Genomic DNA, 22297 nt, shown 5'->3' with positions numbered 1-22297 from the left:
GACTTCAGCCAGGTTTGGCAAGTCGAAGGGCTGAAATGAAAGACTATAGGATAGTCACCATTGCGATAGAAGTTGCAAAGTATTCCATAGAGACAAAAAGTCTACCAGACAATGCAGTCAGTTGAGTTGCTAAGATTCATTGCGAGATATTTCTAACTTCAACCCTCTTTATGCTCGCACGTCTTTAAACCGCCCTTTCTCAAGAAACTTGACGAATATAACCGTTTGCAAAATGGAACACAATAAGCATCTAACAAAACCGGAAGATTATAGAATATATCCACCATTATCCGCGGGACAGAGATTCAGATTCAAATGGAACCCCTGAACTACTCTTTAGCATCCGGAGTATAAACTTCAAAACGCTTCAACATGAGAAACCTCACATTCTCACTTGCCAACGCAAAAACCACCAAAATCAGTCAGTCAGTCGACCAGAATCAGAACCACCCTCAAATTTTCCAAATTAACAACATACACATCTTCCCTCACCAGTGAGTCACCCCTGACCCCTTCCCCAACCCTCTCTCAGCCCGCTAACCACCTTCCAGTGTACGCCTACCCCGGCATGCCCGGCGCGCCCATCAAAAAATACCCCCTCCAAATGGACGCTCTCCCCGTCCCCCGCGGCTGGGTCCCTGACGCCTGGTTCAAAGCATATAACGCGGCCGACAGCCAAATCTACCACCTCGTCGGGCGTGACTGCCGGATCTCGAAGCGGAAGCGGGAGAGTGGGGAGACGAGGGAGAGGGCGCTGATGTTGTGGGAGAGGTATCCGATTAATAAGGTTATGTGGGCGGAGAGGGGGAGGGAGGATAGGGGGGCCGAGGTGGCGGAGGTGGCGGTGGTGGAGGAGGAGGAGGAGGAAGAGAGCGGGGATGAGAGTGAGGAGGAAGAGGAGGACAATGATGGTGACGATGAAGAGGAGGAGAGTGGGGATGAGGAAGAAGTGGAGGAGAGGGGGGCCGAGATAGTTTGGGAGCAGCAGGAGGTTGAAGAGTCGGAGGAAGGAGAGGATACAGAGATGGTGGATGCGATGGATGTTGATGGAGACTCAAGCGAGGAGGCTTATGATATGAGCTATTTGTTTGAAGAGTTTTGAGGTTACACGCACCACCTCGGATCAGCCTACATCAATCAAAGGTGGGATAGAGGCAGAGCAGAAGTAGCATTGTCAGGGTAGTCTAGCCCCGTATGAGAAGGACAACAAATTTGAGGAATTGAATTTAAGTACCGTTTTCATTCAATAGCGTAAAGTCATAAGTGCTAAAAGCAATGGCCTGATAGAAATTAATGCCAGAGCTCGCGAGACCTTTACCACCTGTAGTCCATATTCCCTCAATTTTATAAAGGTTCTGCGCATGAAGACAACTATTACCATATCCTTCGATCACCCATTACTCGTCATCTCCCCTATCTCCTTCACACCACTCCTTCAAATCCCTCGCCTGATCCGCAAACCTATCAATCAATTGTCCTCCCACCGCAATCCTAACCACCGGAGCCATCATCCCCCCAAAGCTCTCCCAAGTGACATACTCGCATCCCCCCTCCGTTTCAACAATCTCCTGCACACGATCCGCCTTCAGCATAAACTGACCATCAGCACCCCACGCCAAGCGCCAGCCCTTCCTCCCCTGCTCTCGCTCCGGAACAAGCTCCTCCACAAGGGACAAGCACTCATTCGACTTCCTCAACTTCTCCACTGGTCCGCGCTCCTCCTCAGACTTGCCGCTCATGTTCACAAACATAGTGAATTCGGCGCCGACCCCGAGGATCTCCGATGATTCGGGGAGAGCGGAAACAGGCGTCCCGCTGTGGTGGATCGCGGCCGCGGGGATGAAGCTGTTCCAGCGTGGCCAGGAGCCGGTGTCGAGAAGGGCGCGTAGGACAACGATGGGTGGAGCAGCGATGTGGATGCGCGCATGGACGGTGAAGGATAGGGTGGATTCATCGAGGAAGGTGGGCGTAGGGACGGGGGCTCGGACGAGCACTGATGTCTTACCCTCAGGGAGGGCGGGCAGTAGGGGCCGAGCGAAGCCTGCTTTGAAGGACATGGCCGCAACGTATTTGGAGTGGGAGGCTCACAGGTCCTAGTCGAAGAGCCGTAGCGTATTTGGAGCTGCAGGCACACAGGTGCGTGGCCAAGGAGCGAGTTTGAGCAGAAGGGTGTAGCTGATTTGTCTCCGTATCAGAATTGAGATTGTTTGTTTATTTGTGTAGTACAGGGGAGAAGGTGAAGTTAAGGTTGTAAACAAGGATGCTGCATGATTCATTGATTAGTCCTGCAATCATGTGATGAGTCTGTTAGAGCAAATATGGCACGGCACACGTCTGCTACACGAATTCTTGCCATATTGTAGTTATTTTTTATATCTCAAGTGACATTTTAGAAGCTATACAGACTCGAGCACAGCTCCAAGCTTCATAAACCCTCGTTTCATACATAGAGTCGAGGCGGTACCATGTTAGAGTGTCGCTGTATATACTGCCGGCAGTTAAAGGCGGTGTGGATCGACCGCTTTAGAAGTGATATTCATGCGAATCATGAAATGTTCGCTCCGACTCCGGCTTTAAGGAACTATTTAAGTCTCTTTCAATGGATAATTGCAGCCGTGCAAGAAGAATTAAAATATAATTCGTTACCCGAATTTACCATGCTACCTAGAATTGTTCTAAATGACCTGAAGCCAAATACTGGCTCTCCACAATCTGTATGCCGGTGGCGTTTCGTGACAGCCCGCGGGAGTTCCGCCAAGTTAAGTCTATTTACCCCACAACACGCTTGCCTATTTCGTTTACTTTGTCATGCTGTCTGATGGCGATCTTTCAAATACTTTCACCCATACGTGGATAATCGATTTTCCACAGTTTCCCCGTTTAATATATCACTCTTTTATGCACTATGATGCCTCCATGTTTCCGTCCCTTAACTATTTCCTTGGAAGAGACCAATGTTTCATAGTTCCTCGCTGCATCGTGGCAGACACCCCCGGTGAACTTCACCAGCATTTGGCGAATATAGAGTTTCTTTAATATATATGTCTTGTGCATGCTTTCACCCGAGCCACGTTCATTACAAGAGTAGTTGTTCTCACAATATCGCGCCACTTAAGAGCAGACGATCGGCCACTGCATCTACACAGCGGCAAGATCATACTCTTGGCAGAATTGGCAGTCAGGCATAGATTGAGGAGAATGCGGGGACAAGTCAAACATACGAGAGCGTATACGGGGTCTGTTATCCCGTAATTACTTTGCAACAAGCACTTCGGTTCATACAAGAGCGAGAAAAACATAAACTATGTGTATAAAGAGATGGCGTCCGCCATAGCCTTTGGAGGAGCACAAAGAGAAGCAAGACGGTAACCAAGCTAGACTCTTCATTTGCAACCATGGCCCGACTATCCATCCTCGCAGCAGCACTCGCCCTCATCTCCTTGACCAATGCCGCCGACTGTGGTGCTGGTACACCTGAGGCCAAGGTCACAGGCTCTTCGGGTGCCTATGTGGCCACCAAAGGTGGTTCCAGCGTATACAGCGGCTCAGACTACTTCGCCGCAATCAATGCTGCGCTCGGCGCCATTGCCAGCGGCGAGCGCGTTGCCGTGATGGCGTCGGGTTCCATTGGCACCAACATCATCTCCATCGGCAGCGGCAAGATCTTCGAGGGCTGTGGCACTATTAATCTGGGCTACAAGGCTGGGAGGGGTGGCATCGAGTCGCTGAACACAAAGGGTGCCTCTATCCCTTACCTGAGCCTGACCGGCGCCCCCTACTTCGCCATGCACTTCTACGGTACCACCGACCTGTCGCTCGGCAAGATCGTCATGAACCTCACCGGTGGTATTGGAATCCGCTTCGACCGTGACGAGGCTGCAAACAAAAACGTGAAGATGGACTCCATCAAGGTGACTGGCGCTACCAGCCACGCCGTCGAGACCTGGAACATCGATGGTCTTACCATAAACGAGGTCATCGCCCGTAACGTCGGCGAGTGCGGTCTGCTGCTCCAGATGACGACCAATTCGCATGTTGGCCTCGTTGACGCCGATAATGCCGGCGCCGGTACCGGCTACGCTGCCCTCCGCTTCGCGAACCAGAACGGCAAACTGAACGGCGGATATGAGACCAACATCTTCGTCGACAAGGTCATCGCCAAGGGAGGTGGCCGTGGCTTCTTCTGTGTCTCGGAGTCTGGTGGCGCCGAGATTGGTACTGTCGATATTTCTAACACCGGAAACAATGCTATTCTTATTGAGAACTGCTACGGCGTCACCATCCGCGGTGGCACCGTCAATGGAGGCGGAGAGGTCCGTCTCTCGGCCCGCGACGAGTTCGCGCTTACCGATGATATTGAGCTCCATCTTAAAGTCGATGGCACCACTGTCCGCGAGTCTCCTTGTGGTACCAACATTGTGCTTGACATCACGGGCAGCGCCACGCTGGATGTTTGCTAAATGGCTCAAATATTACGGGCGCATAGTAGCCATCGGGGCTGGCCTCAGAGAACGGCATTTGCTTTTCTGTTCTGGCTCCATTCATTTTTTTTCTTGGGACTGGAATAGGAAGTTTTGTATTTATATATAACTTGTATAAAGGGTTCAAATACGTGTACATAAGTCGTGTGGGCGGCTTAGAGCCGCAGAGCAAACTCAAAAAATATGACAGCACTAACTATTTCCCGGGCTTATATTCTTTACCCACCCATATCAACCAAAAAATCGGTCTCCAACGTCTAAAAGAAAGCCCAATCCCACGCCAATCGCCGTTCCCAGTTCCCTTGCGATGTCAGGAATGGGCCGAACCGAGATTACAATTGGATCCACTTGATCCAGTTTCGCCAACCCTTACAAAAAATCCCACTGAGGAAAAAGCGTTTAAGGACTACATCTGTGCTGGTGGAGTCTATTGCTGGAATAAAATCGGACAGATGGCCGAGCGGTCTAAGGCGCGTGACTCAAGAACTTACAATTCTTCTGGTCGATTATCAACGCCTAGTGCATTCACGTATCGAAAGATTCGGGGGTTCGAATCCCCCTCTGTTCAGATTTTTTTTTTCTTATCATGGATACCAAAAACAACTATAATGCTCTAGTTGTCGGTGACATGGGTAACTGGTCAGTTCTATTCTCATCTTCTTCTGTGGTGGCTTCAGCGGATCTGTGCCAGATCGTGGCGTACAATTGATAGATAGTTCTCATGTGGGTTATGACAATTTTGGCTAGCATGACGGTTGTTACGATACGTCGGGAAAACGGAAAGCACGCAAATCACCCACTTGAAATGCCTGTTTGGTATCCCAAATCTAACCTCCCAATGCAGCACTACACACCCCCTCTATGCCTTCCTCCCCGCCACAATAATCGAGTCCCCAAAATCAGTGTATCGTCTAATCTCCCTAATCTCAAGCCCCGCATCTGCCAGTAGCGTCCGCCACTGGCCCTCACGGCGCTCAAGCGCGTTGAACATGGCCTTCATAGCGAGGCTCAGGCCGGCCGTGTACTCTACGCTCCCCGTTGCGGGTTTCGCGTCGGGGAGAACCTTGTCGTCGATGAGGATGACAGAGGAGGGAGAGAGGGCTGGGAGGTGGGCGGCGAGGATGAGGTGGCAGGTCTCGTCGTTGTTGTTGTGGAAGATTTGGCGGAAGTAGTAGGCGCGGGCGCCTAGGGATGGGTTAGATGGGTGGGGAGTGGGAAGGGGAAAGGGGGGACGAGGGATAGAAGAGACTAAGGGATTATGTGGATAAGAAGACATAGACAGGAGAAAAGTCTGGCGACCTGGAAAGAACGTAGAAGGGGAATTAAGACACACCTTTAACTGGTTGCTCAACCAGATAGTCATAAGGCATTCTCTCGACGCTATCAGGGGTGATTGCTTTTTCGAGGATGGCCGGCCGGTCCTGGAGGATGATGCGACCCTGGAGGGCTGGATACTTCTTCTGGAGCGCCACGCATTGCTGGCCATTTCCGCCGCCTACATCAACGAAGGTTGGGGTCTCGGGGGTAGTTGAAGCGGCATACTCAGAGTCGAACGGGAGGACATCGAGCCATGTGGGGAGAGATGCGAACTGGGCCTCCATAAACCTATGGAACGCGGCACCCTGGATCGGGTGGGACTCGAGATAGGTGTAGAAATCGACGGGGCTATCATGGCCGATCTCGAATGGGGTCCGTGGATCAGTTGGGTGGGCGAGAGAATAGTTTAGAGCATTGAAAGCAGGGAGGCAATTATCGTGGCTAGGGCAAGGGGTTAGACAGAAACGTAAACTTTGGAGTTTGGAGGGCGTGGATACAAGTGAAGGACACCGTCTATGAAAAGGGGTGCAACTAGGATGTTAGAGAGCTTGGTGGCCTTGTAGTGCTGTGGCGAGACCTCTTCTACCATGAACTGGGTTGACAGATAGTCGAGGAGGATATCTAGAACGACAGGGTTGATGTTGGTCTTCTCTGCCAGGACGGCGACGCTGGTTGGCTCATCCTTGTTCTCGACTAGGGTTTGGAATATGTTGTGTTCCTGTGCGACGCGAGCTGACACGAGGGGAAGGGCCTATAATGGATAAGTCAATGCAAGATCCTAGGACAGTGAAACAAACTGAGTATGCTAGTCGTTGGAATGTCTCAAAGGGGCCCTCCAACGCAACAGCAGCTTGGCGGCTCAATTGAATGATCTCCGTCCCTTGAGTGGAAAAAACTTCCGGGTTCGCAATCAGCGCCTTTAGCTGCTGGATGAGGAGATCTGGGTTTGCAATGGGATCCATTTTGATTCGCCCAAGCCTCGATAGCGCGTTTTTTGGCAATATTTAGTCGTAGATCTTTCCTCCGTAATGAGTACGAGTGAAGATGATTTGCAGAAGTCTAGGAGATAACTTGAGGCCAACCCGCATCTAAATACGCCTTTTTGGGGAGGGGGGCATCGCACCTATACCCACTATATCAGGCGGACACGCGTTTCCGTGTTCCGGCCAGGGGAAGACCTAATCCCACCCTGATCGCAGACCCCAGTTCTGTTGTGAAATGTCAGGGATGGGCCGAACCGAGATTAAAATCGAATCCCGAATCCACCAGATCTAGTTTCGCGGATCCTTACGGAAATCCCGCTGCGGAATACTATCCCCCCCCCCCTATATGATTATAATGATCCACTGTTTTTACTGCTTCAGCGCACCCAAGTTAGGCGGCATAGCGTTCAGGTTTAGTGAGTGATCCTGCCAAGCTCTGGCAATACCTTTGCGGGTCATTACAATCATACAGGGGGGGTGGATAGTAACAGTTGGGCGGCCCATAAGAGTTTAAAGGTCACACCTGTGCTACTGTCAGTTGCTAGCGACATGAGCAACTATTCAGTTCCATTGTTAGCTTCTTCTGCCTCGACTCTATGCCACAATAAATGGCTGAAATGGCAGCTTCGACCGCATCTGTGCCAGATCGTGGCGTACAATTGATGGTCCTCATGTGGGTTATGACAATTTTGGCCAGTATTACGGTTGTTATGAGGTTTATCTTCCGCGCACAAAAATCTATCATCGGCTATGATGATCTCTTCATGTTCATCTCGATGGTCCGTCCTCCCCTCACCATGGAGTCTCAATTGCTAACCTAGGCAGATTTGTTTCTTCGGGTGGACCATCTCTCTTACACTTCTTTGTCTGAAAGGCGGGGAGAGACATATGGCCGATGTGGGAGCCCTCGGGCCAGACATCGTTGCGCAGGTCCAGTTGCTGAACTGGACATCGCAAGTCTTCGGTATCATCGGCATCGGGGCAGGCAAAGTTTCTGTTTCCGCCTTGATTCTCACAATCATAAGGGACACACAACGGGCATGGCAGAAGATCTATCTGTGGACGTTCTGCATTGTTTTGGTCCTTTGTGTCAGCGTTTCATGCTCGATTCTTACCTTTGCGCAATGTCGCCCAGCGGCTGCTTTATGGGATTCTAGGGTTGAGGGTACTTGCATAAAGCCTACCGTCATGGCTAGCTTTGGCATCTTCACTGGAGGTGCGTCGAGTTTTATCATGCAAAGGCAGAGGTCCCCAAAGCTAATATGATTATAGCATACAACACTTTCGTCGACGCTAGCTTATCCTTGATTCCTGCAACTATTTTTTGGACTCTTCAGATGGGCTTCCAAGAGAAGATGACGTTAACAATTGTGTTTGCCCTAAACATCCTGTATGCACAAACTCAATTGCAATCCTGCACGGCGACGGCCGCTAATCTATATTATAGCACTTCAATATGCTCTGGCATTAAAACCTCGTACCTCTCCGAGCTTGGCAACCGTACAGATTTCACCTGGGCTACTTACGATATATTCGCATGGGTTACGGCAGAGTTCTTCCTCGTCATCGTTTGCGGCTCCACGCCAACTCTGAGGCCTTTGATTAGCCTCCTTCGCCGCCAGCTAGGATATACCTCAAAGGACTCGCGAAACTCGTATCTGCGACACACTGGGGACTCTGGGGTCCCATCAAAGGATGCATTCCAGCTCGACGGCTTCAGGCGAAACGTCGCAAGTGAAACCACCGTTTCCAAGGCTAACCTCACGGAGAATTACGACGGGAACAAGAACTGGGAAGACATGTCGCTCGCGGAGGATATTAGAGTTGAGAGAACGTATCGGGTCCAGATCAACAACAACGATAGCCAGCAGGAATTAAACGTCACTTGAAGTCTCGGTGTCAGCCATATCAATTGTGTTACCGAGGTTCGTTCCTAGTAGATCCACCTAAAGTCTCGCTCCCAGCTCCTTTAGCAGATGATACCATAGCAAGTTTTAGACAAACGGTGATGGCTTAAGAATGGTTATCAATCGATTTGAAAATCTCGAGATAGCCATACTTACCGAGCCTACATACTAGGACTGAGCTGTTTAGACCACCGATCGACAGCTAAAGTGCGTGTCAATCTGGGCCGGGTCCTCTTAGGTCTACGGTATCATACACCCTACAAGAAATTCTTCCGCAAATTGGCATGAGCACGTTTTATCATAGCTGAGACTGGAAGACGTACAATTGATCGTTCTCATGTGGGTTATGACAATTTTAGTTAGCATTACGGCTATTATGAGTGTGTATATGAGTACTGCGACATATGACGACGACGGCTCTTACAGCTGCTAAAAATGTGTTTGTTTCTCATAAAAAATCTAGAGGTTCGACTTATAATATCTTTATTCACCATTGCAATCATTTCACACGACTAGGAAATCCTGCTCAGTCAGTTTCCCCTCCTCCACCCAGGTCCTTGCCTCCCCATCCATGAAACCATGCACATAAGCAGCGTTGACAACAGTATACCCGCCTCCCTCACCATCCTCCACTTTACGTAGCAATAGCGGAACTTTTCCACCATCCACAACCACAATAACATCCCCTTCCTTCGCTCCCTCCTTCACCATCAAAAAGAGCCCATTATCCGCCTTCGTGAACATCCACCGCATAAACATCTTATCCATCATCCGCCCCGAGGCCAGATCTTTATAGAACGTATACCACCGCGACTCCTCCGTCAACGGCTGCCGCATAAGCTCTCGAATCGCCTTGCCGTCCTCGGCGATTTGTGTCTGGTCTAGTCGCTCTATAGGGTACGCGACGCAGTCACCTGCCAAAGTCCTCCAGAACGCCTGTAATTCGGGCTCCCCATTTACGTACGTCGCCGACGAGTCTAAGACGTCGGGGCTGAGATAGAGCTTCTTATACGCGTAGAGATTCTGGAGTTGCCATCCAGGCTTCACGTCGTACGATTGTTCCCAGTCATTAAATAATATGGGTCCCACGCGACCGATGACCGTTCCGTGGAGGCGTAACACACGACCGGGTAGGACGTCGTCGCAGGGGACTTTGCATTCTGCACTCCCAGCACTGTAGATCCCCCGCTGCGCAAAAAGGATGCTAGAGTACTGATTGGAGTAGTCGTCGTACATGTTGCACGAAAAATCAGGGACCCAGGACGGGAGGCCGGCCAGTCGCTCGGTAGAGTCGTTCCCTTGAAATGGGTTCTGGGTGATGATGTCTAGGTTCTCGCTCCCATTGATCTCGTTGGTGGTTGCTTCAGTGAAAACCTCCGCGACCGACTTGCGGTAATCGACCTTCATCTCGCGGCTTTGCGAGGTGAGGCCGAGGAGGCCATAGATCTTGTCCCGTGGGTCTGTGGACCTGGAACCCTTGAAGCGCGCCAGGACATCCATTAAGCTTGACCGTTGCCCCGCCTGCGTCATGGTGCGCTGGTTCTGAATAGTCTTGACCTTGCTGAATGTCTGACCAGCCATGGGTCCCACAGTGCCGTGTCCCCATTCCATATGAAACGCATCGGAGTACTCCGCGTCTCCGAGAAACGAGTCGAGCATATCCCAATCCAGCGTCCGCTTCCCGATGACGAGGGTGATCCGCGGCGCGCATGCGAGTTCCTGCATCACCCATATGCGCGACCATAGCAAGGAGTAGGTAAAAAGCGTCTGCAGGGAGTCCATTTGCTCGTACTCTAGGAGCCACACGTCGTCGCCTGGCTTGTCGCTCGTGGTTTCCCAAAAACTAACCTCTCCCCTCTTGTGACGCATCGGCTCGAGAGACTTGATGTCACGCGTGTAAATACTACTAAACAAATCCAAGCCCTCCTCCATGGTCGCGAGCGTTTTAGCCATCTGCTGCTGTCTCTTCTCTTCATCTACCTCCTCACCTTGATTCTCGCCCTCAGATACATTGGAGGGCGTGGGAACCATAGGATGGAGCCAAACCAGATTTCCCGTACAAGACTCGTAGATCTGCTTCATCAACATGACCTGCTCGCCGCGCTCCACATCGTCGCTCTGGTTGATACACACGGCGTCGACCCAGATCGTCCTATCCTTAGAGGCGAGGCGCAAATGCCGAAGCCCGTTCTCCAGGTGCGGCGTGACCCCAAACGGCTGCGATTCCAGCTCGATGGTCTGTGTAAATTTAGGGACGCCCCAGACGTACGATATGGTCTCGTAAGGCTCGTGGTCATCGAGCGTGGTGTGCACGAGCCTACCGCGGATGGGGGAGTCGAAGGAATCCGATTTGAGTAGCTTTAATAGGCGGATCTCCCGTCGACCAAGGCCGAGAGCGCGGTAGAGTGCAGCCATCTAAGGGCCCTGTGATAATATATTGTTAAGGTGCAGTAGGAGATAGTCTATCTAATATCTTGGGAGGGAGAGTCGGTCTAGATAATCTTGAAGAAGGTACGCGAATCTAATTATAAGACTACCCCTGTCATAACCCCTGTCATAAATCTATAGTTAGGTTAGCTAAAGTAAGAATAGCTAACTTACCTATATATAGTCTTAGCCTTTATCTCTATTTAAGGCCAAACCAAATTATATAGTCTATTACATCAAGTTCCTACACATCTGTTCTGCTAAATCAAGTATAATGTTTTGATATCTCTAATCATATAAGATACCCCCGGACCTAATATTGCAACAATAACATAACCCCCGAGACTGTAGAGAACAAACCATAGTAACCTAGCTACAGAAACAGTAGACAGCCCATCCCTCATTTCTAGAATAATCTATGCGCTTATCTATCTCTTTTCAGACTTGTAATTCCGATCGCTACCACCGGAATTGCCTACTGGTCCCCCATTGTAACCTTGTGGCTGCTGGGTATAAGCCGGCGGGGTGATTTGGCCACTATAGCCACGAGCGAAACTCTGATCATGTTGCTCGTGGTTGCAGGAGGATCCCCCTGGGTATTGCTGTTGGTTGCCACCGTAGTAGGGACCTTGTTGAGAAGAACCATTTTGTGGCGAGCCTTGAAACCCCTCGTATCCTTGAGGATAATTTGGATTCTGACGAGAGTAGTCGGGTTGGGGTTGCTGTGTGTTATGACGGTTCTCGGCGGATTTGGTGACTTTTTTGATGGCATATATGCCACCGCCGGTCAGAATTGCAGTCTTGATCAATCCCATAGTAAATGATAGGTAGGTGCGATTTAGGTGTGCGAGGAAGGGGGTTTAATCTGAGAGTCTGCGGATGAGAGATGGGCAGGTTGGCGTTTGTGTGGGTGAGGTTGACGTGTTGATGCTGAGATATATTTCGAAGGATATAGACATATATATATTAAATCTAATCCTCTCACTTTGAATACCCACAAAGAATTGTTTTTGCACAGCTCATTAATGTGACAACGGGATAAGCTGCGCCTGGTAGGATCCGTGATGCACGCGTAACGGAGGCAATGCGCGATACGAGATACGGGATACGTGATGAGTTCAGCCCCGCTCAGAACAAGAGAGAGCTTATCATTACCCTGTTGTTTCAGCGTTGTGGCCAGTTGTTTTCGGGTGACTATTATGACGTTATAGTGCATAGATAAAATAAAGCAGTGGATATAATTTTAGAGCGCGCGTGCTGACTATCGTAGGACTTTTGTGGATGTGTGTCGTGTGTCTCATATTATCAACTTGTTACCATACCATATAAGCGTCAACAGTGCCAACCCCCCGGACGCTAATATCTAACTATTCAGAGTTCCAGCTCTACTTAATTATTGAAGTTTTCTAATCACTTATTTTGAATCACCTGTACCATCCGCTCCACGTAGGGGCCCCATTCCGCAGGCAAGTCCTGTTGGATAGCCTTGAACAAGTCGTAAGCACGATGCTCCATATACCAGCACGAGTAACAGCGTTGCAATAGAAGGCAATAGTGCGCAGTGATAATAAGCGCTGGTGGTCTTCCCTCGCCTAGCGTTCGAATAAACGTGTCTGATACTTGCGTTGGCCAAATAGAAGAGAATATTCGAGAGATGAGCGAATCGGTAGTAGCTAAAGATGCTGCAAGTAATCCCTGTAGCCAAGAAATTGCTTCTGTGTACGATTCCATTTCATCCACGGTTGTTGTTTCCTTGATGCACTGTAATTTCAAAACTTCCCCGGATACGCGCTGTAGGCTCCGAAAATCTTCATTTTCTGGGAACACGGTAACTTCTCTGGCGAGAGCTGATGCCTGCATGCCTTGCGAAATGAGACCCTCAAGTGGTCCGGATATCATGTATCGCCTTGCTTGTGTCACGATAGAGCTACATCCACGGAGACAAACTATCCAATTTGCGGGTCCTTTGTATAAGGAAGAAGTTGGAGATGGGAAGAGAGCCTCGGGAGAGCGAGATGGTGCGAACTGGGCTATTATCATAAACCCGGAAAAGGCGAACACTTGGTTACAGTTCTCTGGGGTGATATTTAATAAGTCCTGTTGGAACGGGCCGAGTGCTAGTGTCCGGTGTTGAGTAGACAAGTACTCGTACCTGCCTCGTTGCCCTGGATTTAGGTATGCAAGATGTAATGCCGCTGTGGATAACATGCCGTGCATCAGATAGTCGCAGGAAATAGACAACCGAGGAACTACTTTCACCCATGGACCACCCATTGTTGCAGCTGTTTCTGTAATAAATTGGTGATACTATGGAGTTTGGTTATTAGCGTTTGTGTTAATAGGAATACTAGGAGAAATAGAAGACTCTCTTTATCAGCATAACAAAAGCGTGTGCATACCAACTCCATATCGTCCATATCAAAATTCCCAACAGTCTTTGTAGTGGCCGACGGGCTCGGTGCTTCATTTGAAGGTAGACCAGGTGATGCAAGTTTCTCAGAACTGCCATTGCAACCAGGGGTAGACACGTCACAGGATGATAATACAGACGGGCTCATAGGCGATGTTCCAGAATACCCTGGCCGCCTGCCAGCACTTGGCGACCTCGCTATAGCAAATTCGCATGGTATACAGCGTTTTGTGCAGCCTGAACAGGCGGGCTTCTCTTCGTCACACTGTTATGCCATGTTTAGCAAGGGCCCCAAAGCAAAGCAGGTAAGTCATTAGCGGAGTGCCGCCTACCTTTATTTTCCTTCGCTTACACTCCGAACACCCTCCTCGAGATTTCGTGTGTGTTCTCCGGGTTTGTCGTGGCATTATTAGCACAATAGGGAGAGTATTTCTACCGCAGAGTGCCTGTTTAATGTTTGATAATAAGAAATGCGATGATGATGAGGGAATACGTCCGACGGATAATACGTTGGTTAGCGTATCCCGTATCCCGTATCCCGTATTCCGTATTCCGCATTGCGTATTGCGTATTGGCGTCAGATCGGCACGGCATTAGCGAATCCTTTGCCTACGACCCTAGTTGCAGATCTTCACTCTTGTGGTTTCCCTTCTCGGTCATTCCCAACCTGACATACACTCACAGCCACGCATTTGGAGATTTTCTACATTTTTAGAAGATGCAGCTGAAGGTTAGTTATCCGCTGTGGCTTTTAGGCAGTCGTAAGCATTCTGCTTTATTTTTATTTTTGTTATAAGTTCTCATCTGGTAGATATCCCCCTCAAACTCCCTTCCATCTGCACCATCCATTCAATTGCCTCCTTTCTCTATACATATTTCTATCTTTACGCACACGCACACCATGTTCAACACAGCAGGAAAAATTGCTATTGCGCAATTGGCCTTCTTTATAATCGCCATTTTCCCCGCGCTCTACTGCCTCTTCAAGCACGGACAGCATGGCCTCTTAGGCTGGGGTTTCCTCTGTGTCTTTTGCATCATACGAATTGTCGGTGCCGCCATTATCGTCAGCGATGAATCTACAAACAAGACACTCAGCGAGGCCGGGCTGATTATTGCCTCGGTAGCCATTGCTCCTCTGATCATTTCTATCGGTGGAATAGCACATGAATCGTATGGAACAACTTGCTCTAGAGCACTTGAGCTTATATAAACTAACAGCTGACCTAGATACACCTCTATCAAATCGCACAGACGAATCATATTCGGATTTCTCCCTCACGTTGTGGTTCATTTTGGCTGTGTAGCAGCAATCGCTATGATAGCTCTAGGGTATACCAAGTTTGAGAAGATCGCTTCTACCACGAGTGATATGAAGACGAGATTAGACATGGTTCGTGCGGGAGGCATACTCCTCCTTGCTGTGTGGCTCGGTATCGCTGTTATTGTGGCTGTCTCGTTTCTTTATCCTCGAGATTTACGTGGAGAGAAACAAGTACGTATCCATTAGACCACATAGTTGGTTTGGTTCTGGCTAACAGATCGCAAAGCTCATTAGAGGTGTTGTTGTTGCCATGTTGGCGATGGTTGTCCGGATTCTCTACACAACATTAGGCGCTTTTATAAAAACAGCGTCATTTAATCTAAGGACTGGTGGGACAATTGCAGAAAAGGTAGTTCTTGATCTCCTGCCGGAATTTATCTTCACCTTCGCTCTTCTGGCTGCGGGTATAGCTTCTCGGAATCTTAAATATGAGAGGGAGATGAAGTGAAATCAGCTGTGGGGGTAGGGGTTGCGCAAATGACCAGGGCAGAAAGCCCCGTTAGTAACTTACGACGAAGTGCAATCTGAAGGGTTTTGGGTCATGAGTATCATGAGTATTGCTTTAATGTAGAATTTGTGATGAGCCTCACTATGGCGTGTCGAGTATGAAAAATGAAAGAAGCCTATTTCATATAGAGAACGAGTGTTGCGGGTTGCCAAACTGACATTTACAAAGTTACAAATTTTAGACATTAAGTAAAGTATTAAATCCCCCCTTATAAACCCCCAACCTAAATCCCTCTCATATATACGCTAATATATCGCTTCATATGACACCGCTCGCTCGCTCTAGTAAAATTCCGGCAGGCTCCCAAAATCAGGCACCGTCTTCGAACAATCCCAACTCCGCTGATACGCCAGCGGCGGCATGAACCCTCCCGCCAACCCTGCCTGATAACTCCACTGCGGCGCGCTCTCCGTCTTCCAGGTCCAGTAGAACCATCCCCACGTCTTCTCAAAGGCGGACATCTGGGCTTGCGCCCACGTCAGCAGGAAGAGCTTGTACTCCTTGCTGTAGGAGGACGCATCCGCGTTCGCGAGATCGCAGCTGCACTTGCTGTCCCCAGTGGGGCAGTAGGGCGTGGTGGTGCCGGAGAAGGTTCCGGTCCAGCGGGCGCCGTTGCCGACGCCGTTGAGGTACTTGGTGCAGTCTGTGTCGGCCTGGGACCACTCGCCTACCATGGTGGGTCCGAAGCCACTGGCGGGGTTCATGCCAGAGATTGAGGCTTGGGTCCAGGCTTTGCAGGCGAAGTTGACGCGCTCGGTGTGCTTGAGGCCGGTGAGGGCGTTATCGAAGATGGTGTATTGGTGGACGTCGATGGCGAGCTTATCGCCGTATCCTGTTAGGGTGCCCTGCCAGGGCTCGAGGCCGCGCATCGACTCGCTGAAGACCTGGGTGCCGCTGAAGCCGTTGTCCTTGACGACCTTGAACGCCTTCTCCGTCCAGAGGATGAGATCAGACTGCGAGAGGGCAAGAGCAGGTTCGTTGATGAGGCCATAGAAGGCAATGATATTCTTGTAGCGGTCCTGGGAGAAGAACTTGGCTAGTTGCACGTGGATGTCCAGCGTCCGCTGGGCGTTAAGAGCGCCGTGCGGGCCCTCGAGCCAGTCCAACGTCCCTTGCCTCCCGCTGTGGTTCCACCCGTTCTGGCTGCCAGGCGCACCGTGTAGGTCGAGTTTCACGCGTAGGCCGTGTGCACGCGCCCACTCGATGCCGCGGAGGAGGTAGCGCCATGAGATACCCTGCACGTATGGGTCGTCGTCGTAGGTCTTTACTGCCCAGTACGAGAATGGGATGCGTACGTGATCCAGACCCGCGGCGGCGATAGCCTTGAAGTCGTCTTCAGTGATGAAGGTGGAGTAGTGTTTTTCCAATGTCTTGGCAGCTTCCTTTGGGCCAAGCTTCTTGCACAAGCTGTACTCGTCGACGAGACTTGTGTCGGGAAACAGTGAGGGGGTAATGAAGGGCTCGAGAGAGAGCCACCCGCCCAAGCTAACACCGCGGAAAGGTTTGCTGGCGTAGGATCCCCATGGCTTGTTCAATGCAGGTACGTTTGCGTTGGCTTGCTTGGAGTCGTCCCACGTCGATTTCAAGCCGACGATGGGAAGGCCACCCACAGTCGCATCCGTAAATGTGCAGTTGAAGCCAGTCATATCCAGCCACGACGTTGTGTCCATCCATGTGCCTTTCTCCTTTGAAGGAATCTCGTCAGAAGTTGTGCAGGCGGCTGTTGCTGTTGGTTTGCTTGTCGACTTCTCCGAGGTTGTAGATGAAGTCGGAGTGCCGGTACCAGAAGTGGAGGAAGAGGAGGGAGTGTCGACTGACGAGTCGGAGCCATCGGAGCTCTCGACTGGAGGAGAAGAAGTCTCGCTCGGCGAACCAGCAGTCTCCGTTGTGTCGCCAACTGTGTCGCCGACAGCAGCTGCTGATTTTCCAGATCCCACGTGAATCACATCTTTCGCGACAAGAGCTCCCACGACCGCCCCAGCAATTGCCAGTATCACGAAGACACCTGCGATCCAATACCCTGCATCATGTTAGACTTTTTGCATTCGCGCCAAAGGCAGCAAGCGACTCACAAATCGGCCGGATCCCCCCCTTCTTTTTTTGCACAACTCCTCCATCCTCGCCGGAGCTCAAGTTGCCACTATGCAACCTCTCCGTGCTCTTCCCTGCGTCTAACATTCCCTCTATCAAGTGAGACAGCCTGGGTATCTGGTTGTCGATCGCGGCCTATCGTGCTCCACTAGGACGAGGAGCTCTTATCGGGCTGTCGATCGCTGTCTATCTACCCGCAGCAACTTTGAAACCCCTTAAAGCTTCTCCTATGCCTCCATAAACGCGATATTGCATATCATAAACGAGTGACAAGAACAAAAAAAACAAAACGATAGCGAAATGTGCGACAGCCGTTTGCGGGGGATGTTGCACATCCATGGGGGGACCCCTCGTATTTGAAGGGTGGGCTGAAGGGCTGACTCTGGGCGTCCCATCGTATTACGAAGTAGTGTTCAATAATCCAATTTCGGCTAAACGCGCCGCAATACGAGATCGCAACATTTACGTCGTCGTATCTGGTTAGGTTTAGTTACTGAAAACCAACACGAAGTGAGTCTTAACTCGCCGGATAGCCTATGGATCTTTCTCGTGTAGAAGGTATGGTAATTTACTCTATACTGGGTTCTCGCCTGTGTTGTCCGGTCGTACTCTATGCTGATATAGCGAATTGTCTTCGATTTGAAGGGTGCCTAGTGTTATTATTAGTCCAGGGACAAGGGTCCCGCCCGCATGACAGGTGGGCTTTGTGGAGAATGCTGGTGCGGAATTGTGGCGCTGGCACGTCAGATCCGGAGACCCCTGGTACGGTGTCTCAAATAGGTCGGTTCGTCTCGAAGATAGACAGCTTCATGGTACAGGCGATTTACTCAGTTGATCGCTTAAAACTCAACGACACAGGCCTCTTTTGAGCTGGCGGATGGAAGAAATGGGTTAAAGTCTGTTCTGTTGAATTGAGAATTGAGTAGAAACCGTATGTATATACCTGTACCATGTATTTCGGAAAGTGCGGCCGACCACCTGGTAGTCGGCGCTCCTGCCGTGCTCCAAGTTCCCTAGACAAAGAACTCCTTGATATTCTTTACGAGTATGTCTGGCGCCTCTTCTGCTATATAATGACCACAGTCAATATTTCCCCCGTCTACACTCGCCGTAGAAACCTCACTCCAGTCCGCAACAGCATTGAAACACTTCTCAATGGTCCCATTTTTCCCCCACAAGACCCTTAGAGGATTTTGTATAAAGCGATTTGCCTTAATATCTTGTCTCGCCTCCTCCAAGTCTATCGTCGCAGCCGCCCTATAGTCTTCGCACATCGCATGAACAGCCTCAGGCTGCTCGAGAACCGACAAATACTGGGCGAAACACTGCGGTGTAAACGCCCCAAGTCCCGCGTGTCTTCCACCCATAAACAATTCCGCGAACATCTTCGGATTCTGCGAAATCAGAGTCTCCGGCAGTGGGTACTTTTGGATCAGAAAGAACCAGTGAAAGTAAGACTTGGCAAACTCGAAGTCCGTCTTTGAATACATCAGCAGGGTGGGGCTGATGTCGAGGAAGATAGCCTTTATCACAAGCGCTGGAAAGTCCACACACAGCTTGTGGGCGACGCGGGCCCCTCGATCGTGGGCACAGATGTAATACTTGTCATGGCCCAGCTTCTCCATCACAACTTTGAGGTCGCGTGCCATGGTGCTCTTTGCATAGTGTGTATGTCCCTCGCTCTGGGGAAGCTTGGTGGATGCGCCATACCCCCGGATGTCCACAGCTACGATGGTGAATTGCGAAACCAGGTGCGGCACGACAAGGTGCCAGATGAGATGGGTTTGGGGAAATCCGTGGACGAGGAGCAGTGCTGGTCCCGAACCTCCTTGCACCCCGTGAATGGTGACATTAGGGGAGGATTGGACCTCTATATCGAATTCTGTGAATCCCTCGAACATGTTGTATGTACTAATGATAAGAAATTTGTTTTCTTTTCTCAAATAATTTAATTGTCGTTGTAATGTTTTTTAGAATGGTTGCTATTGATGCATAAAAAATCACTGTCGGCACTTGTACATCATTTCGTTCAGCCTTGAGAATTAATAAGCTTGTTAGATCGACATGCTCGGAAATGTTGAACTACCCGCCAAACCAGGTAAAGAGGTCAAGGTGCCAACGCTTAAACTATTAGCCGTTAGTACATCACCTGCAACGAACACCGCGATTTACACAGCGGCATTAGTTTAACCGTTTGGAACGAGGTCGGTAACTAAACTAGCGTTTATGGTACACTCACAAGCTCCTATTTGGGCGTGTTGGTTGCGCATTTCTACGTTTCGCAATGCATTATTTTCGCAGACACAGTCGATAGGCATGTTAATGGGCCTATATTACCAAACACAATTATACATGTCACGGTAATAATATTAGCAAAAATAATTTGATAGATATATGGTTGACGAAATAAAAGAAGCCTATTTCATAACTGAGAATAAGTGAGGCCGGGCCTTCAGATTTATCACTTGGAAAACCATACTAAACCTCAAGATTGATAAGTAGGCCCGCCCACCCTGTACCCACATGAAGCCCTCAGTTAGGCGCTCTTGGCCTAAGCAAGTTGCTTGATTCTAGCTTACAAAGTCGTGGGTGTGAGTCAAAGTCGGCGTTGCATTCCTCCAGCTTACAGGAGCGACCAAGAAATATTATCACTTGCAGCATTACAAGCCACCGCTTTACAAAGCATACAATGGAGTGGATATATTTCTGGTTTAGCAACAATAGCAACTGGTATAGTTGATTTGGAACAATAATATTTCCCTTCGTTTCTCATGTTGATTTTGGAAATTCAATGCATTTAATTATTTAGGGTAGTAATTATTTATGATATTTACTTGAAATTATATACAAAAATATTATATCAACATAATGCTACCGATACAGAGAACCTCATATCTCAGATGGCATGATGTGACTTAAGTCGGCCCATTTCGAAATATCAGATCATAAAGCAGCTTCCCATCACCCTGTACCCTCCGCACCCCTAAAGATATTATTTGTACAAAGATACCCTTTCCTGATAACTGATAAAGTTATTTGAACAGTTTTACACCATAATTGAAGGCACTAGACTAGAGAGATGGATACCCACGCCACTCAGTCTCCCGAGGAGAAAATGAAGCAAGTCGCTGAATCCACAAGGGACGAGTCTCACGCCGTCTCCGAAACGGTTGCCACAAACATAACCTCGAAACAGGCGATACCTCCCACCGAGACCGCATCAGAAAGCAGGGATACCGCAAAGGCAGCGAAAGATAAAGATCCACGCACAGAGGCCGCCCGAAGAGCTCGATTCCGCCAGATAGCTTTGGAAAATGCGACAAACTGGGAGAAACCAACTGAAGATACTGTACCGGGGCTCTTTATAAGAACGAACTACGACACAGCATCTATCCCGCTCCCCAAAAAAAAAGTTTTGTCTGAGGAGGCTAGGAAGCGACTCAAGGAGAACATGATATCCGACGAAGGTTTTAGGTATCCATACCAATTCCCGCCGTTCTCTGAGCCTTCTCTGTCGAAGGATTCCCGCCGAGGGTAAAGGCTACTATTACAATACAGTAGAAGGTGTACACCATGCTCGCCAACAGGACCAGGACTCGGTTTGTGTTGAGGTAATCATGGTGACTCCCATTATCCTAGTCAGCTTAAGGAATCAGATACTAAATCAAAACTCTGTTGTATCCACTCAAAAACCACCACCGAAGTCCCAAAACTATCTCAAAAACCCCAACCCCCCATCAACCACCACCTCCACCCCCGTCACAAACGTCCCCTCAAACCCCAAAAACCTCACCGTCCGCGCCACCTCCTCCGCCTCCCCCACCCTCCCCAACGGCGTAGTCTTCTTCCCATGCTCCTCGAACTCCTCCAGCTCCGTCCCCGACGCCCCTACCACCCCCATCGTGGGAGTCTTCACGTACCCGGGACTGACTGCGTTAACGCGGACTTTCCGACTAGCTAGCTCTGCTGCGAAGGTCTGGACGAGTGATTGAACGGCTGCTTTGCTCGCTGCGTAGGCGCCCATGCCTGGGATGCCGAGTTTGTTCGCTATGGATGTTGTGAAGACGATAGCCCCTCCGTCACGGACTAGCGGTGCGAGCGTCTGGGCAGCGAAGAAAGTGCCTTTAACGTTCGTGTTGAACGTGCGGTCGAAAGATTCTTCCGTGACCGTCGCCAGGGGCTCCAGGGCAGCGAACCCGGCGTTGAGGAAGAGTAAGTCGATCTTGGCGTCTGAACCTAGGTGCGCCTGTATCTTGCTAGGGAGGGAGGTGATCTCGGAGAGGTTTTGGAGGTCGAGAGGGAGGCCGTGGGCGGTGGTGCCGAGGAGGTCTGCAGCTTTGGTGGTGTTGCGGCCGGTGAGGATTACGGTTGCGCTGTCGCGGATGAGGAGTTGGGCTGTGGAGAGGCCGATGCCGTGGGTGCCGCCGATGATGAGGACGTTTTTGCCGGAGAAAGACATTGTGATTGTTAGGGGTGTGTTGTGAGAAAAATGTTGTTGGCTGATGTGGGTGGTTTGAATGATAGATCTAGTCTGACTGCTCAAAAGAAGCCCAAGAACCAATAGTATATATATGCGTGTATCATAACCTGCCAAGATGATTTCAAATCGCCGTTGATTTCAAACCACATGCCAAGATATAATGAAGCTGTAGACGGTCAGAAGATAGACCGAATCGCGACGGCGACAGTGACCCCCTGGTCCTCAAATCGGCGCCTCCATTCGTTGCTTACACAATCTGAGCATAGATATTCGAGATAACGAGCCCTTGCTCATACAAGTTGGGTCGAGCCTTGGCAGAATATAATATCCATTTGAAGATCTTCAACTGTAAAATCGCTAGTATTACAC

At 49.9% G+C, this 22297-nt stretch overlaps 12 protein-coding genes across 12 annotated transcripts; 5 read left to right on the top strand and 7 right to left on the bottom strand.

The window, feature by feature from the left end:
* Positions 1 to 372: 372 nt before the first annotated feature.
* Positions 373 to 1217, top strand: VE01_00410 (uncharacterized protein; the record flags this gene model as incomplete). The annotated part of the gene is made up of 2 exons (XM_018269941.2): positions 373 to 421; positions 552 to 1217. 2 exons carry the CDS (start codon positions 373 to 375, stop codon positions 1100 to 1102), a joined length of 600 nt encoding a protein of 199 aa, XP_018135430.1. The 3' UTR covers positions 1103 to 1217.
* A 13-nt stretch (positions 1218 to 1230) lies between these two features.
* On the bottom strand, positions 1231 to 2396 carry VE01_00409 (uncharacterized protein). Its single transcript, XM_018269940.2, has one exon. The coding sequence runs from the start codon at positions 2055 to 2057 to the stop codon at positions 1398 to 1400; it is 660 nt and encodes a 219-aa protein (XP_018135143.1). The 5' UTR covers positions 2058 to 2396; the 3' UTR covers positions 1231 to 1397.
* Positions 2397 to 3039: 643 nt separating this feature from the next.
* Positions 3040 to 4674, top strand: VE01_00408 (uncharacterized protein). The gene has a single exon (XM_018269939.2). It carries the CDS (start codon positions 3396 to 3398, stop codon positions 4458 to 4460), a length of 1065 nt encoding a protein of 354 aa, XP_018135144.1. The 5' UTR covers positions 3040 to 3395; the 3' UTR covers positions 4461 to 4674.
* Positions 4675 to 5037: 363 nt separating this feature from the next.
* Positions 5038 to 6943, bottom strand: VE01_00406 (uncharacterized protein). The gene is made up of 4 exons (XM_018269938.2): positions 6596 to 6943; positions 6296 to 6549; positions 5815 to 6239; positions 5038 to 5666 (listed from the first exon to the last, which is right to left on the bottom strand). The coding sequence occupies exons 1-4, from the start codon at positions 6758 to 6760 to the stop codon at positions 5341 to 5343; spliced, it is 1170 nt and encodes a 389-aa protein (XP_018135142.1). The 5' UTR covers positions 6761 to 6943; the 3' UTR covers positions 5038 to 5340.
* A 123-nt stretch (positions 6944 to 7066) lies between these two features.
* On the top strand, positions 7067 to 9154 carry VE01_00405 (uncharacterized protein). The gene is made up of 4 exons (XM_018269937.2): positions 7067 to 7560; positions 7607 to 7997; positions 8054 to 8171; positions 8229 to 9154. The coding sequence occupies exons 1-4, from the start codon at positions 7390 to 7392 to the stop codon at positions 8668 to 8670; spliced, it is 1122 nt and encodes a 373-aa protein (XP_018135140.2). The 5' UTR covers positions 7067 to 7389; the 3' UTR covers positions 8671 to 9154.
* On the bottom strand, positions 9017 to 11171 carry VE01_00404 (uncharacterized protein). The gene has a single exon (XM_018269936.2). The coding sequence runs from the start codon at positions 11101 to 11103 to the stop codon at positions 9193 to 9195; it is 1911 nt and encodes a 636-aa protein (XP_018135141.1). The 5' UTR covers positions 11104 to 11171; the 3' UTR covers positions 9017 to 9192.
* Positions 11172 to 11543: 372 nt separating this feature from the next.
* VE01_00403 (uncharacterized protein) lies at positions 11544 to 11930 on the bottom strand (the record flags this gene model as incomplete). The annotated part of the gene is made up of 1 exon (XM_018269935.1): positions 11544 to 11930. One exon carries the CDS (start codon positions 11928 to 11930, stop codon positions 11544 to 11546), a length of 387 nt encoding a protein of 128 aa, XP_018135138.1.
* Positions 11931 to 14173: 2243 nt separating this feature from the next.
* Positions 14174 to 15493, top strand: VE01_00402 (uncharacterized protein). Its single transcript, XM_018269934.2, has 3 exons — positions 14174 to 14698; positions 14756 to 15020; positions 15076 to 15493. The coding sequence occupies exons 1-3, from the start codon at positions 14427 to 14429 to the stop codon at positions 15295 to 15297; spliced, it is 759 nt and encodes a 252-aa protein (XP_018135139.1). The 5' UTR covers positions 14174 to 14426; the 3' UTR covers positions 15298 to 15493.
* VE01_00401 (uncharacterized protein) lies at positions 15390 to 18068 on the bottom strand. Its single transcript, XM_018269933.2, has 3 exons — positions 17971 to 18068; positions 17430 to 17924; positions 15390 to 17377 (listed from the first exon to the last, which is right to left on the bottom strand). The coding sequence occupies exons 2-3, from the start codon at positions 17533 to 17535 to the stop codon at positions 15639 to 15641; spliced, it is 1845 nt and encodes a 614-aa protein (XP_018135136.1). The 5' UTR covers positions 17536 to 17924; positions 17971 to 18068; the 3' UTR covers positions 15390 to 15638.
* A 197-nt stretch (positions 18069 to 18265) lies between these two features.
* On the bottom strand, positions 18266 to 19853 carry VE01_00400 (uncharacterized protein). The gene is made up of 2 exons (XM_018269932.2): positions 19688 to 19853; positions 18266 to 19575 (listed from the first exon to the last, which is right to left on the bottom strand). Exon 2 carries the CDS (start codon positions 19347 to 19349, stop codon positions 18462 to 18464), a length of 888 nt encoding a protein of 295 aa, XP_018135137.1. The 5' UTR covers positions 19350 to 19575; positions 19688 to 19853; the 3' UTR covers positions 18266 to 18461.
* A 557-nt stretch (positions 19854 to 20410) lies between these two features.
* VE01_00399 (uncharacterized protein) lies at positions 20411 to 21131 on the top strand. Its single transcript, XM_018269931.2, has one exon. It carries the CDS (start codon positions 20528 to 20530, stop codon positions 20984 to 20986), a length of 459 nt encoding a protein of 152 aa, XP_018135529.1. The 5' UTR covers positions 20411 to 20527; the 3' UTR covers positions 20987 to 21131.
* On the bottom strand, positions 20866 to 21907 carry VE01_00398 (uncharacterized protein; the record flags this gene model as incomplete). Its single annotated transcript, XM_018269930.2, has 1 exon — positions 20866 to 21907. The coding sequence occupies one exon, from the start codon at positions 21905 to 21907 to the stop codon at positions 21161 to 21163; it is 747 nt and encodes a 248-aa protein (XP_018135530.1). The 3' UTR covers positions 20866 to 21160.
* Positions 21908 to 22297: the final 390 nt, after the last annotated feature.

The sequence above is a fragment of the Pseudogymnoascus verrucosus genome, assembly GCF_001662655.1.
Source record: "Pseudogymnoascus verrucosus strain UAMH 10579 unplaced genomic scaffold scaffold_1, whole genome shotgun sequence".
Taxonomy (NCBI): domain Eukaryota; kingdom Fungi; phylum Ascomycota; class Leotiomycetes; order Thelebolales; family Thelebolaceae; genus Pseudogymnoascus; species Pseudogymnoascus verrucosus.
This window is presented reverse-complemented; position numbering and strand designations above follow the sequence as displayed.